This window comes from Phalacrocorax aristotelis, chromosome Z, assembly GCF_949628215.1.
Source record: "Phalacrocorax aristotelis chromosome Z, bGulAri2.1, whole genome shotgun sequence".
Lineage (NCBI taxonomy): Eukaryota > Metazoa > Chordata > Aves > Suliformes > Phalacrocoracidae > Phalacrocorax > Phalacrocorax aristotelis.
In genome coordinates, this window is record NC_134311.1 from 16,895,100 (window position 1) to 16,908,250 (window position 13,151).

At 45.9% G+C, this 13,151-nt stretch overlaps 1 protein-coding gene across 4 annotated transcripts in view; it reads left to right on the plus strand.

Moving 5' to 3' along the window:
• SNCAIP (synuclein alpha interacting protein) overlaps positions 1–13,151 on the plus strand; it is a 103,750-nt gene that overhangs the window by 39,136 nt on the left and 51,463 nt on the right. For all 4 annotated transcript variants that reach the window (XM_075078607.1, XM_075078609.1, XM_075078606.1 and 1 more), the window contains exon 2: positions 4,337–4,439. In XM_075078607.1, the coding sequence (XP_074934708.1) occupies positions 4,383–4,439 (57 nt within the window). In that variant the 5' untranslated portion in view covers positions 4,337–4,382. The remainder of the gene's footprint in view (positions 1–4,336; positions 4,440–13,151) is intronic.

Genomic DNA, 13,151 nt, shown 5'->3' on the forward strand with positions numbered 1-13,151 from the left:
CAGGGTAGATTTAGGTATTAGGAAAAGGTTCTTCCCCCAGAGGGTGGTGGAGCCCTGGAACAGGCTCCCCAGGGAGGCATCACGGCACCAAGCCTGACAATATTCAAGAAGCACTTGGACAAGTCCCTCAGAGACATGGTGTGAATTCGGGTTGTCCTGTGCAGGGGCAGGGGTTGGACTTGATGATCCTTGTGGGTCCCTTCCAACCCAGGACATTCTATGAAAGTTCACCTTATGGAAGATAGTGCATAGATTCTACTATCCTGTAATTTGTGTAGGACAGTTCATATACAGTTTCATTTATCTTGCTCCTAAAACTGACCTAATAATTTACTTTAAGGTGGTATCCATAGCCACAGTGATAAAATGACATCTAGTCTTTGCACTGTGATGGATTAACTTTGGCTGGCTGTCAGATGCCCACCCAGTCACTCTCTCATTCCCTTTCCTCCACAGGACAAGGGGAGAAAATCAGACTAAAAAGTTCATGGGAAGACAGCGAGGTCACTCACCAATTACTACGGCAGTCGAAACAGACTCAACTTGGGGAAAATTTATTTAACTTATTGCTGATTAAAAGTAGAGTAGGATAGTGAGAAACGAACACAAAAACTAAAACACCTGCCCCCCATCCCACCCTTCCCAGTTCAACTTCATTCCTTTCTTCCCAACTCCTCTACATCCTCCTCCCCAGGTGGTACAGGGGCACGGGAATGGCAGTTGTGTTCAATTCATCACACATTGTCTCTGCTGCTGGTTCCTCCTCACACTCTTCCCGTTCTCCAGCCTGCTCTGGTGTGGGGCCCTCCCCGGGTGGCAGGTGGATATCTGCTCCACCGTTATCCTCCACAGGCTGCAGGGGCACAGCCTGACTCACCATGGTCTGCACCACAGACTGCAGGGGAATCTCTGCTCCAGTGCCTGGAGCATCTCCTACCCCTCTTTCTTCACTGCATAGATTCTTGGTGTCTGCAGGGATGTTTCTCTCACATATTCTCACTCCTCTCTCCCAGCTGCTGTTGCACAGTACTTTTTTCCCCTTCTTAAATACGTTATCACAGAGTTGCTACCACCATCACTGACAGGCTCAGCTCTGGCCAGCAGCGGGTCTATCTTGGAGCCATTTGGCACTGTCTCTATCAGACAGGAGGTCAGCTTCTGGCATATTCTCACAGAAGCCACCCCTGTAAACCCATGACTAGCTAAAACTTGCCATGCAAACCTAATACAGTGACAGTGCAGTTTGCCTCAAGTAAGCTGTAATGTCACCCAGATGCAACATGTTAAAGCATACCTTAAAAATATACTGAAATTCTGTGTTTCTCTTAAGAAAGCAAAATCTCTAATGTGGAAAAGAATCTGTGGACTTGAACATGTCACACCTTTTCACAACAGCTAATTGCTTTCGTTGCAAAGGTTTTGCCTGATTTTGTCTAAGAATAAACTTATATTTCAGAATTGTGCAAAATGAAAGGCTTCCAACTAGTTTCACATTATAGCCCCTTCTACTTCCTCATATCAGATTGGAATGAGGGCTTTGTACTGTTTTTATCTTTTTGTAGCCATCTCCTTTGCCACAGCTTCACTCAAGTCTAACAGCCACAGTGAGAGCCAGTAATAAGTAGCTCAGGTTGTTCTTAAATGCTGCCTTTCTCTCCAGTTTTTCCTTCCCAGGAGTTCCTTCCTTCTCATATTGTAAGAAGCAGAAATTTCCTAATACAGTAAAGAAAACCCATGCTTTTTTATATATATAAAGAGAAAATTAAGCTGAATAGTCCTTTACCTTCGGTAACTTGGTGAGAAATAAAAATTTGCTTTTCGCATTCTTTCAGCTTAAAACTGAAGATTTACTTCTTGGTTTTTCCGATAACTTGCCAAGAGCAGGTGCCTTAAGATCAGCTTTGTGCTTGGGTGGGTGTTATGGAGATTAACGACTGAGGTCTAGTTTGCCAATAAGACCTGCAGAAAAGCATTTTCTTCAAATCCCTTGTCCTAGGACATTCTTAACAGCATATGAATGTTTCACACAGTCGTTTTATTTAGACCTACACATCTGACTTCATTATTCATAAACATATTTCTTGGCAGTTGTCGTATGAATAAACTGGGCTTGTATTATTTTTTTTCCTTCAGTCATTTCCTTATGTTATGCACAAGTACTAGAAGGATTTAATTTGCTTCCATAATAATACTTAACACTTATGTAATGCCTCACGTTATTTAAAAATGCATTATCTCTTTTATTTTTCATCTTCCTTTAAAATAGCTTCCTTTTCCACTTTTACTTCTGTTGTACTTGTCTGTAGTGATAATGCGCTCCTTCGTTCTAGTTAGGATTAAAAGAGTAATGAGGGTTTTATTGTCTTTGATCTTCTGACTGGCTAAGCTCCAATTTAATCAGAATTTTATACTGAATTTTCTAGCTAAATTTCTTGCTTTGCAAGAGTTCTCTCTTCTTTTTCCCTTGCTGTGAGGAAATGATTTTAGGCCCGCGATAATCAGTACACATTGATGTAATTCTGGTTTTGCCTTGGTTACTGCTTTAGGAGAAGTGCACTTGCAGGATGAGGAGAGGTAAATCATGCAGCTGTAAAGCACTGACTGCATTGTGTGTTAGTGTTTGTATGGAGAAGTGGAGATGCTTGACCAACCTGAGAGCCTTCTATGATGGCGTGACTGGCTGTGTCATTGAAGGGAGAGCAGTGGATGTTGTCCGTTGTGACTTTAGTAGGGCATTCGACGCTGTCTCCCATAGCCTCCTCACAGGCAAGCTAAGGAAGTGTGGGCTGGAAGAGTGGACAGTGAGGTGGACAGAGAACTGGCTCAGCAACAGAACTCAGAGGGTCGTGATCAATGGGGCAGCGTCTGGATGGAGGCCTGTCACTAGTGGTGTTCCCCAGGGGTCTGTGCTGGGTCCAGTCCTGTTCAGTATATTCATCAATGACCTGGATGATGGGATCGAGTGTAACCTCAGCAAGCTCGCTGATGATTCCAAGCTGGGAGGAGTGGCTGATACACCAGAAGGTTGTGCTGCCATCCAACGAGACCTGGACAGGCTGGAGAGCTGGGCCCAGGGGAACCTCATGAAATTCAACAAGAGCAAGTGCAAGGTCCTGCACCTGGGGAGGAGCAACCCCATGCACCGGTACAGGCTGGGGGCTGAACTACTGGAAGGAGGCTCTGCTGAGAAGGACCTGGGAGTGCCGGTGGACGACAAGCTGACCATGAGCCAGCATTGGCCAAGAAGGCCAATGGTATCCTGGGGTGCATTAAAAAGAGTGTGGCCAGCAGGTTGAGGGAGGTTATCCTCCCCCTCTGCTCTGCCCTAGTGAGGCCACATTTTGAGGACTGTGCCCAGTTTTGGGCCCCCCAGTTTAAGAAGGATGCGGAACTGCTTGAGCAAGTCCAGCGGAGAGCTATCAAGATGATCAGGGGGCTGGAGCATCTCCCATATGAGGAAAGGCTGAGAGACCTGGGTTTGTTCAGCCTGGAGAAGAGAAGACTGACGGGGGATTTCATCAATACCTATAAATAGCTGAAGGGTGGGTGTCAGGACGATGGGACTAGGCTCTTTTCAACAGTGCCCAACAACAGGACAAGGGGCAACGGGCACAAGTTGGAACACAGGAAGTTCCACCTCAATATGAAAAAATACTGCTTTCCTGCGAGGGTGCCAGAGCAGTGGCACAGGCTGCCCAGGGAGGGTGTGGAGTCTCCTTCCCTGGAGACATTCGAAACCCACCTGGATGCGTTCCTGTGCCCCCTGCTGTAGGTGTGCCTGCTCAAGCAGGGGGGTTTGGACAACATGATCCCAGAGGTCCCTTCCAACCCCTAACATATTCTGTGATTCTGTGATTCGGTGATAAGGTGTGTTAGGATTATGTGTTCTGTGCACAGCACGATTCTCAGTTCTTTTCTAGCTTCATGAGCAGAGGAAAATTATAGTAACAGAACTTCTTGTGTTCAGGCTGGTGAAGTAATAGCATCCTTAAGAGAAGATAGGTCGTCTTCTTATGACCCTGTGGTTGCAGGGTCATAAGGGCACTTAACAGCTTGGGTGTTTATCTCTATACTAACTTCTGGAAGGACTGAGTGATGCTGAATCAAATATCTTTTACTTCCAGTTCAAGTACCACTTAGCTGTTTTCCCTAAAAATTGAAAAATGGCATATTCATAATATGCAGAGTAGAGATGACAAATCATACTTAGCTTTTAGGATTAAGTTATGAAAGACTTTACAAGTTAAATGTTTTCAGTAATCTAGCAACTATATTAAACCATTTCTGTGTGGTTTTGACTCTTTAGTGGACAATCCATTTTTCTTTTCTTAATTAGGTCTTTACTACTGTGCTGACTCACCCAAAATGTCCATAGAAGAATAATGGAAGCCCCTGAATACCTTGATTTGGATGAAATAGATTTTAGTGATGATATATCGGTAAGTACATATCTTATTTTATTTGCTCAAGTTGAGACAATCTTAGATATCTAAATTCTGATATAACAAACAATGCTGTTTTTAGAAGCCACACTGGATTAACATCATATATAGGAAAGTTTAAATAGGTTGAATCTAGAAAAAAAGAAAGTGTTTTGTAAGGGAAATCTCTAACAAACTTGGAAGAAAAACTTAATTCCTCTCCTTCAGGTAGTAAAAATAACTTGCAAATCAAATTATTGTATTAGTTTTATTTCTCAGTTGCTTAGCTACTCTGTTATCTTGAATGAATTATATGCGCTCTAATGCTAGCCTTAGACACTAAAATGGCAAGTTTATCTTTTTTTTTAATTGGTTGTATTTCAGTAGTAAAAAAACTCCTGCCTCTCTCAACTCTGAATTGCTCTTTTTTCATCTAAGATGTTACCCTGCCCTTTCTACCGGTAGCCATCTCCAAATACAGCAAAATTTTATCAGTAGGTGTGATGTAGCTAACTGTGATGTGGTAGAGTACAGAAAGAGGCAGAAAGACTTCCAGGGATTCATAGACAGCGCTAATCCTTAGTGTCACAACTAAAACAACTGCAGCTGTAATTGCAAACAAAAGTAGTGTTCATCTACATCGGTACTGGTTCTTATAGGAAGCACTTATACAGTATATTCTATTAGTTGTAATAATACTCCTACTGCCAGTGTTTCTGCTTTTTGTATAATAGAGTTGCTAATATGTTCAATGTCTGATTAACAATGGACTTGAATACATAAATTAAATCCAGTGTAAGAAAATTGTTAATTCAATTGTCAGATCAGAGAAGGTATACCGCCATCTCCTTCCACTTTTTTCATAATTTTATAGTTTTTTTTCTTTTTTTTCCTTTTTTTTTTTTACAAAGGGCCTGGTTTTTGCTTTAGCATTTGGGACTCTTGATTCATTTTAAAACATTCCAGATGCTTTATTTGCAGACAGATTCCTTCTGGAGAGGACTTTATTTTTACCTATTGTAACACTGAATTTTTATTAAAGAGGAATATGGCAAATGCCCAAAATATTATAAGACAATGAGCCAATCTTGAGTGAATGCCTTATTCTGGGCAACTTTCTTTTTATTACTGTTATATGCTAGATCGTGTCCTGGTATCTGTTTCTATACTCAGTTTTGTGGAACCGTAAAACATAATAGATGTAACCTCTCCATGTCCCTCCCATTGTGGCTGTTGCTGCATACTGGTGGGTTAGGTTACTCACTTTTCCACTGAACAGCTCAGGCTGCCTGTTTTAATAGACTATTTTTTCACTGGACGCTGAACCTTGAATAAAAAACCAGCACAAATTATAGAGGTAGCAGTTTTACTCCCTCCTTTAACAGGTAAGAGAACAAAGGATTTGTTGCCAGAGTCCAGATTAACAAGAGAATTCATGGTTATTCTACTGCTCAACTCATATCTCACCATATACAATTTAGAGATACCTGACCTTAGCATTTTGTCATTAGCCTGCTGTGGAAAGAGCAGCTGCACAGCATCAGTTTCAGCAGTTTATATTGTTCCTGTTAGCTGTCTGGTTCTAATCCAGTGCAGAAGAGTACTGACTAAAAATAATGGCAGCAAGAAGGCTGTTAAAATGATGCACTTGTAAATGTACCTGAGTTAGAAAGCCGCTGTGTATAGTCCAGACCCTTGACGGCCATTTCAGCCAAAAGGACCAAAATGTAATAGACATACATAGAAAACATCTAGGAATTTGTTTTAAAAGACAAATATATACATAAGTGGTTTTAGTTTCTTTTTTGTTGTTGTTGTTTACATTGCATTTGTGTATAAGAAAATGAATCTGTACACATCTCCAAAATCATAAACTCTTAGAATGGTTTTGGTTGGAAGGGACCTTCAAAGATCATCTAGTTTCAACCCCCCTGCCATGGGCAGGGACATCTTTTGCTACATCAGGTTGCTCAAAGCCTCATTGTGGTGCATTGACCTGGGCTGGCCACCAGGCCCCTACCAAGCCACCCTATATCACTCCCTCTCCATCAACAAGATGGGGAGAAAAATATGACAAAAAGCTCATGGGTCAAGAAAAGGACCAGGAGAACACTCATCAATTACCGTCATGGGCAAAACAGACTAGACTCAAGGATATTTAATTTACTGCCAGTCGAACAGTGTAGGAGAATGAGAAATAAGTACAAATCTAGAAACACCTTCCCCCCAGCTCTCGCTTCTTCCTAGGCTCAGCTTCACTCCTGACTTCTCTACCTCCCCACCCCAGTCAGCACAAGGGAATGGGAGGAATGGGGGTTGTAGTCAGTTCATAATGCTTCAGCTTTGCTGCTCCTTCCTACTCATGCTGTTTTCCTGCTCCAGAATGGGGTCCCTCCCACAGGATACAGTCCTTCATGATCTGCTCCAGAGTGGTTTCTTTCCGTAGGCTGCAGTCAGGAATGGACTGCTCCAGTGTGGGTCCCCCACAGGGCCACAGGTCTTGCCAGCAAACCTGCTCCTGCATGGGCTTCTCTCCACAGGCTACAGCTGCTGCCAGGAGCCTGCTCCAGCATGGGCTCTCTGGACGCTGCAGGTTCCTTCAGGGCATATCCACCTGCTTCAGCATGAGGTCCCACATGGGCTACAGGATGGATATCTGCACGACCATTGTCTTCTCCATGGGCTGCAGGGGGATCTCCAATGTCTGGAGCACCTTCTCCCCCTCCTTCACTGACCTTGGTGTCCACACAGTTGTTTCTCTCACATTTTCTCACTCCTCTCTCACAGCTGCTGTTGTGCAATGTTTTTTACCCTTTCTTAAATTGTTATCTCAGAGGTGCTACCAACATCACTGATGGGCTTGGCTTTGGCCAGCGGCAGGTCCATCTTGGAGCCAGCTGGAACTGGTGCAGTCCTACATCGGGGCAGCGCTGGTGTCTTCTCACAGAAGCCACCACTGCAGCTCTCCCTGCTAGTTTGCCGTGTAACTCTTCCCAGTTGCTCTTCCAGTAGCTTTTCCCTTGTCCACTGATGCAGTCACTCCTTTATAGAAGGCCATTAAGATTAGTCAGATATGATTTTCCCTTGGTAAAGCCATGTTGGCTCTCTCTACTTGCCTTTCTGTCATACATATATTTGAACATAACTTCCAGGAGGATCTGTTCCACAATCTTACTGGGCACTGAGGTGAAGCTGTCTGGTTAGTAGTTCCCAGGATCCTCCTTTTTACCGTTATAAAAATGGATGTGATATTCCCTTTCTTATCACTGGACACTTGATCTGACTGCCATGACTTTTCAAATATGACTGAGCGTGGCTTAGCAACTACCAGCATCTACCAGTTCCCTCAGGGCCCTGAAATGCAAACATGCTTATTTTGCAAAATCGGGTTGTACCATTCCAGATCCATCTGGTACAGTATATTTGAGTGTAGTTTAGACACCAAAGTAGGTTCCTGGTACTCTTGTTTATATTGAACAAAAGTAATCATCAAAAGCATCAAAGAAGGAGTGGATCCCCTGCCCTCATGCCACCAGGCAGAGGGAGGGGACCCAAGAGATGGAAGCTAGATGCAGATCCCTGCTCGGCGCAGTAGGCAAATCCTCTCCCAGCCGACTTTGCCCCCCCAGGTGCCCTTACACAATAGGTAGGAGGCTCTGGAACCTGAGGGCCAGGAGGATGAAGGTACGGACAGTGAACCACCCAAGGGGTTGACTGTGGGGAACCAGTCAGCCCCATGCATTACAATGGCCACGGGTAAGAAAAAAAGAAGGGTAATTGTCGTAGGTGACTCCCTTCTGAGGGGAACAGAGGGCCCGATATGCCGACTGGACCCATCCCTTGGGGAAGTCTGATGCCTCCCTGGGGCAAGGATAAGAGACATTACCAGGAAGCTCCCTAGGCTGGTAAAAGCATCCGATTATTATCCGCTGGTGGTTGTTCAGGTTGGCAGTGATGAGGTAGCTGAGAGAGGTGCAAAGACAATCAAAAGGGACTTGAGAGAACCGGGGCGATTACCTGAAGGATCAGGAGCACAGGTAGTGTCTTCCTCCATCCTGTCGGTAGCCGGGAGGCACACAGAAAGGAACAGGAAGCCCCACCTCATTAACACATGGCTCAGAGGCTGGTGCCGGTGGTGGAATTCTGGTTTTTTTGATCTGGGGGCAGTTTACATGGCACCAGGCCTGCTGGAGAGAGATGGGGCTCACCTGTCGCAAAGGGGGAAAAGGATTCTGGCTCAGGAGTTAGCAGGCCTCATTGAGAGGGCTTTAAACTAGATACGAAGGGGGAAGGGGATAAAACCAGGCTTGCTAGGGATGAGCCTGGGGGTGGCATGCCTGTGTTGGAGAAGAGATCACTAGATCAACTGAAGTGTATTTACACCAATGCACGCAGCATGGGCAATAAACAGGAGGAGCTGGAAGCCGTTCCACACTAGGGAAACTGATGTGGTCGCCATCATGCAAACATAGTGGGATGACTCACACAACTGGAGCTCTGCAGTGGATGGCTACAAGCTCTTTAGAAGTGACAGGCAAGGAAGGAAAGGTGGAGGGGTAGCCTTGTATGTTGGAGAGTGTTTTGACTGTCTAGAACTCAATGACGGTAATGATGAGGTTGAGTGCTTATGGGTAAGGATCGGGGGAAGGCTAATAAAGCAGATATCCTGGTGGGAGTCTGTTATAGACTTCCCAGCCAGGATGAGGAGACAGATGAAGTACTCTACAAGCAGTTGGCTGAAGTCTCACAATCTCTAACCCTTGTTCTCACGGGAGACTTCAACTTACCAGATATCTGCTGGAAGTACAACACAGCAGAGAGAAAGCAGTCTCAGAGGTTCCTGGAGTCTGTGGGAAATAACTTCCTGACACAGCTGGTAAGCGAGCCATCCGGAGGAGGTGTCCCGCTGGACCTGCTGTTTATGAACAGAGAAGGCCTGGTGGGTGAGGTGGTGGTCGGAGGCTGTCTTGGGCTCAGCGACCATGACATGACAGAGTCTTCAATTCTTGGAGAAGTAAGGAAGGGGGTCAGCAAAACCACTACCCTGAACTTCAGAAGGGCAGACTTTGGATTGTTAAGGAGTCTGGTTAACAGAGTCCCTTGGGAGGCAGTCCTGAAGGGCAAAGGAGTCCAGGAAGGCTGGATGTTATTGAAGAAGAAAGTCTCAAAGGTGCAAGAGCAGGCCGTCCCCGTGTGCCATAAGTTGAGAAGGTGGGGGAGAAGACTGGCTTGGCTGAATAGGGAGCTTTGGCTGTAACCCAAGAAAAAAAGGAGAGCTTACCGCCTTTGGAAGAAGGGGCAGGTGACTCAGGAGGACTACAAGGGTGTTGTGAGGTTATGCAGGGAAAAGATTAGAAAGGCGAAGGCCCAGCTGGAACTTAAATTGGTCGCCACCGTTAAAGATAACAAAATATGTTTTTACAAATATATCAGTGACAAAAGGAGGGCCAGGGAGAATCTCCCTCCTTTGTTGGATGCGGAAAGTAACCTTGCCACGAAAGATGAGGAGATGGCTGAGGTACTTAATGCCTTCTTTGCCTCAGTCTTTAATAGTCAGACTGGTCATCCTCGGGGTTGTCAGGCCCCTGTGCTGGGGGATGGCGACAGTATGCAGAATGAAGTCCCAGTTGTTCACGAGGTGGCAGTCACCGACCTGCTTCTTCACCTGGATGTTCACAAGTCCGTGAGGCTGGATGGGATCCACGCAAGGATACTGAGGGAGCTGGCAGAGGAGATTGCCAAGCCACTCTCCATCATTTACCAGCAGTCCTGGTCAACTGGGGAGGTCCCGCATGACTGGAAGCTAGTGAATGTGACGCCCCTCTACAAGAAGGTTCGGAAGAAGGATCCAGGGAAATACAGGCCTGTCAGCCTGACCTCAGTGCCAGGAAAGCAGATCATCTTGAATGCCATTATGCGGCACGTGCGGGACAACCAGGGGATGGGGCTCAGCCAGCATGGGTGTATGAAAAGGAGGTCCTGCCTCACTAACCTGGTCTCCTTCTATGATAAGGTGACCCACTTAGTGGATGAGGAGAAGGCTGTGGACATTGTCTACTTGGAGTTCAGTAAGGCCTTTGACACTGTCTCCCACAGCATTCTCCTGGAGAAGCTGGCTGCTCACGGCTTGGACAAGTGCACTCTGCGCTGGGTTAAAAACTGGCTGAACGATCAAGCCCAGAGAGTGGTGGTGAATGGAGTCAAATCCAGTTGGCAGCTGGGCACGAGTGGTGCTCCCCAGGGCTCAGCGTTGGCGCCGGTCCTGTTCAATATCTTCACTGATGATCTGGATGAGGGGATTGAGTGCACCCTCAGTAAGTTTGCAGCTGACACCAAGCTGGGTGGAAGTGTTGATCTGCTGGAGGGCAGGAAGGCCCTACAGAGGGACCTGGACGGGCTGGATTGTTGGGCCGGAGCCAACGGTATGAGATGCAACAAGGCCAAGTGCCGGGTCCTGCACTTTGGTCGCAACCACCCCATGCAACGCTACAGGCATGGGTAGGAGTGGCTGGAGAGCTGCCTGGAGGGAAAGGACCTGGGGGTGTTGGTTGACAGCTGGCTGAACGTGAGCCAGCAGTGTGCCCAGGCAGCCAAGAAGGCCAATGGCATCCTGGCTTGTATCAGGAATAGTGTGGCCAGCAGGAGCAGGGAGGTGATCGTGCCCCTGGACTCGGCACTGGTAAGGCTGCACCTCAAATACTGTGTGCAGTTTTAGGTCCTCATTATATGAGGGACACTGAGGTGCTGGAGCGTGTCCAGAGAAGGGCAATGAAGCTAGCGAAGGGTCTGGAGAGCAGGTCTTATGAGGAGTGGCTGAGGGAACTGGGGTTGTTTAGCCTGCAGAAGAGGAGGCTGAGACCTTATTGCTCTCTGTAATTACCTGAAAGGAGGTTGTAGTGAGGTGGGTGTTAGTCTCTTCTCCCAAGTCACTAGTGATAGGATGAGAGGAAATGGCCTCAAACTGCGCCAGGGGAAGTTCAGGTTGGGTATTAGGAAAAACTTCTTCACCGAAAGGGTTGTCAGGAATTGGAACAGGGAAGTGGTTGAGTCTCCATCCCTGGAGGTATTGAAAAGAAGGGTAGACGTGGTGCTTGAGGATATGGTTTAGTGGTGGACTTGGCAGTGATAGATAGGTTAGCGGTTGGACTCGATGATCTTAAGGGTCTTTTCCAACCTTAACGATTCTATGATTCTATGATTCTAATATTCTGTCTGCAATGATACTAAACAATGAAGCTGAATATTCTCATTTATTTCTTTACAAATAGCTACTCACAAGAAAGAAAAAATATTACAAGATTGAAGTTGCATTAAATGATAGATACACTATAAAATTAGAAGTATGTTATAAACTTTTCCTTTCTTCCCATTAGTATTCTTGATTTTGCCCATAAACTTCTTTTTACTTGTAATTTGTACATAATTGTTGTGGTTACCTAGAACAGAATCATAGAATTACAGAATCATAGGATCACAGAATCATTAAGGTTGGAAAAGACCTCTAGGATCATCAAGTCCAAATATCAACCCAACACTACCGTGTCTCCTAAGCCACACCCTGAAGTGCCACCTCTACATGTCTTTTAATTACCTCCAGGGATGGAGGTTTCCTAATCCTTTAATTAAAATGCAGAATTTCTATTGCACTGGCAAATTGTGCAAATCGAAGCTATTGTATTTCTTGGTTTACAGAAATAATACCAAATGACCTAGCAATAACCAGAGTTCCTGGTGCTAGATATTTATAAACTGTTTGGGGTTGAGTGTACACATTATTGCTGTGATTATACAGCTCTTTATGAATAAAAGCCTGGCTCAGTGGTGCCAGACTGGACCTAATTTCTAAGTTTGTGAGATGTGTGTGCAGTAGCTGAATTCAAACATAATTAAGCAGCTGTTGAATTGTCACATATTTTGAAATGCCTTGAAAAACTTCTTCATGTCAATCCTCACCTGGCAGGGCAGGTGTGTGGTCCGGAGTATGGCCCATCTTCTGGCCTCCCATACACTTGGTGCAGGACACTTTCTGAGCCTGCTGTCACACTTCCTCAGCCACGGAAGGAGCAGGATCACGCCTCAGGCTCACGAAGATGTACAAACAACACACAGTCAGACTTTGCCTACCTAGCAACAAGGACTTCAGGAAACAGAATACAGACTTCCTATATAACTGTGCAGGCACAGTTACAGAATCACAGAATATGTTAGGGGTTGGAAGGGACCTCTGGGATCATGTTGTCCAAACCCCCCTGCTTGAGCAGGCACACCTACAGCAGGGGGCACAGGAACGCATCCAGGTGGGTTTCGAATGTCTCCAGGGAAGGAGACTCCACACCCTCCCTGGGCAGCCTGTGCCACTGCTCTGGCACCCTCGCAGGAAAGCAGTATTTTTTCATATTGAGGTGGAACTTCCTGTGTTCCAACTTGTGCCCGTTGCCCCTTGTCCTGTCATTGGGCACTGTTGAAAAGAGCCTAGTCCCATCGTCCTGACACCCACCCTTCAGCTATTTATAGGTATTGATGAAATCCCCCGTCAGTCTTCTCTTCTCCAGGCTGAACAAACCCAGGTCTCTCAGCCTTTCCTCATATGGGAGATGCTCCAGCCCCCTGATCATCTTGATAGCTCTCCGCTGGACTTGCTCAAGCAGTTCCGCATCCTTCTTAAACTGGGGGGCCCAAAACTGGGCACAGTCCTCAAAATGTGGCCTCACTAGGGCAGAGCAGAGGGGG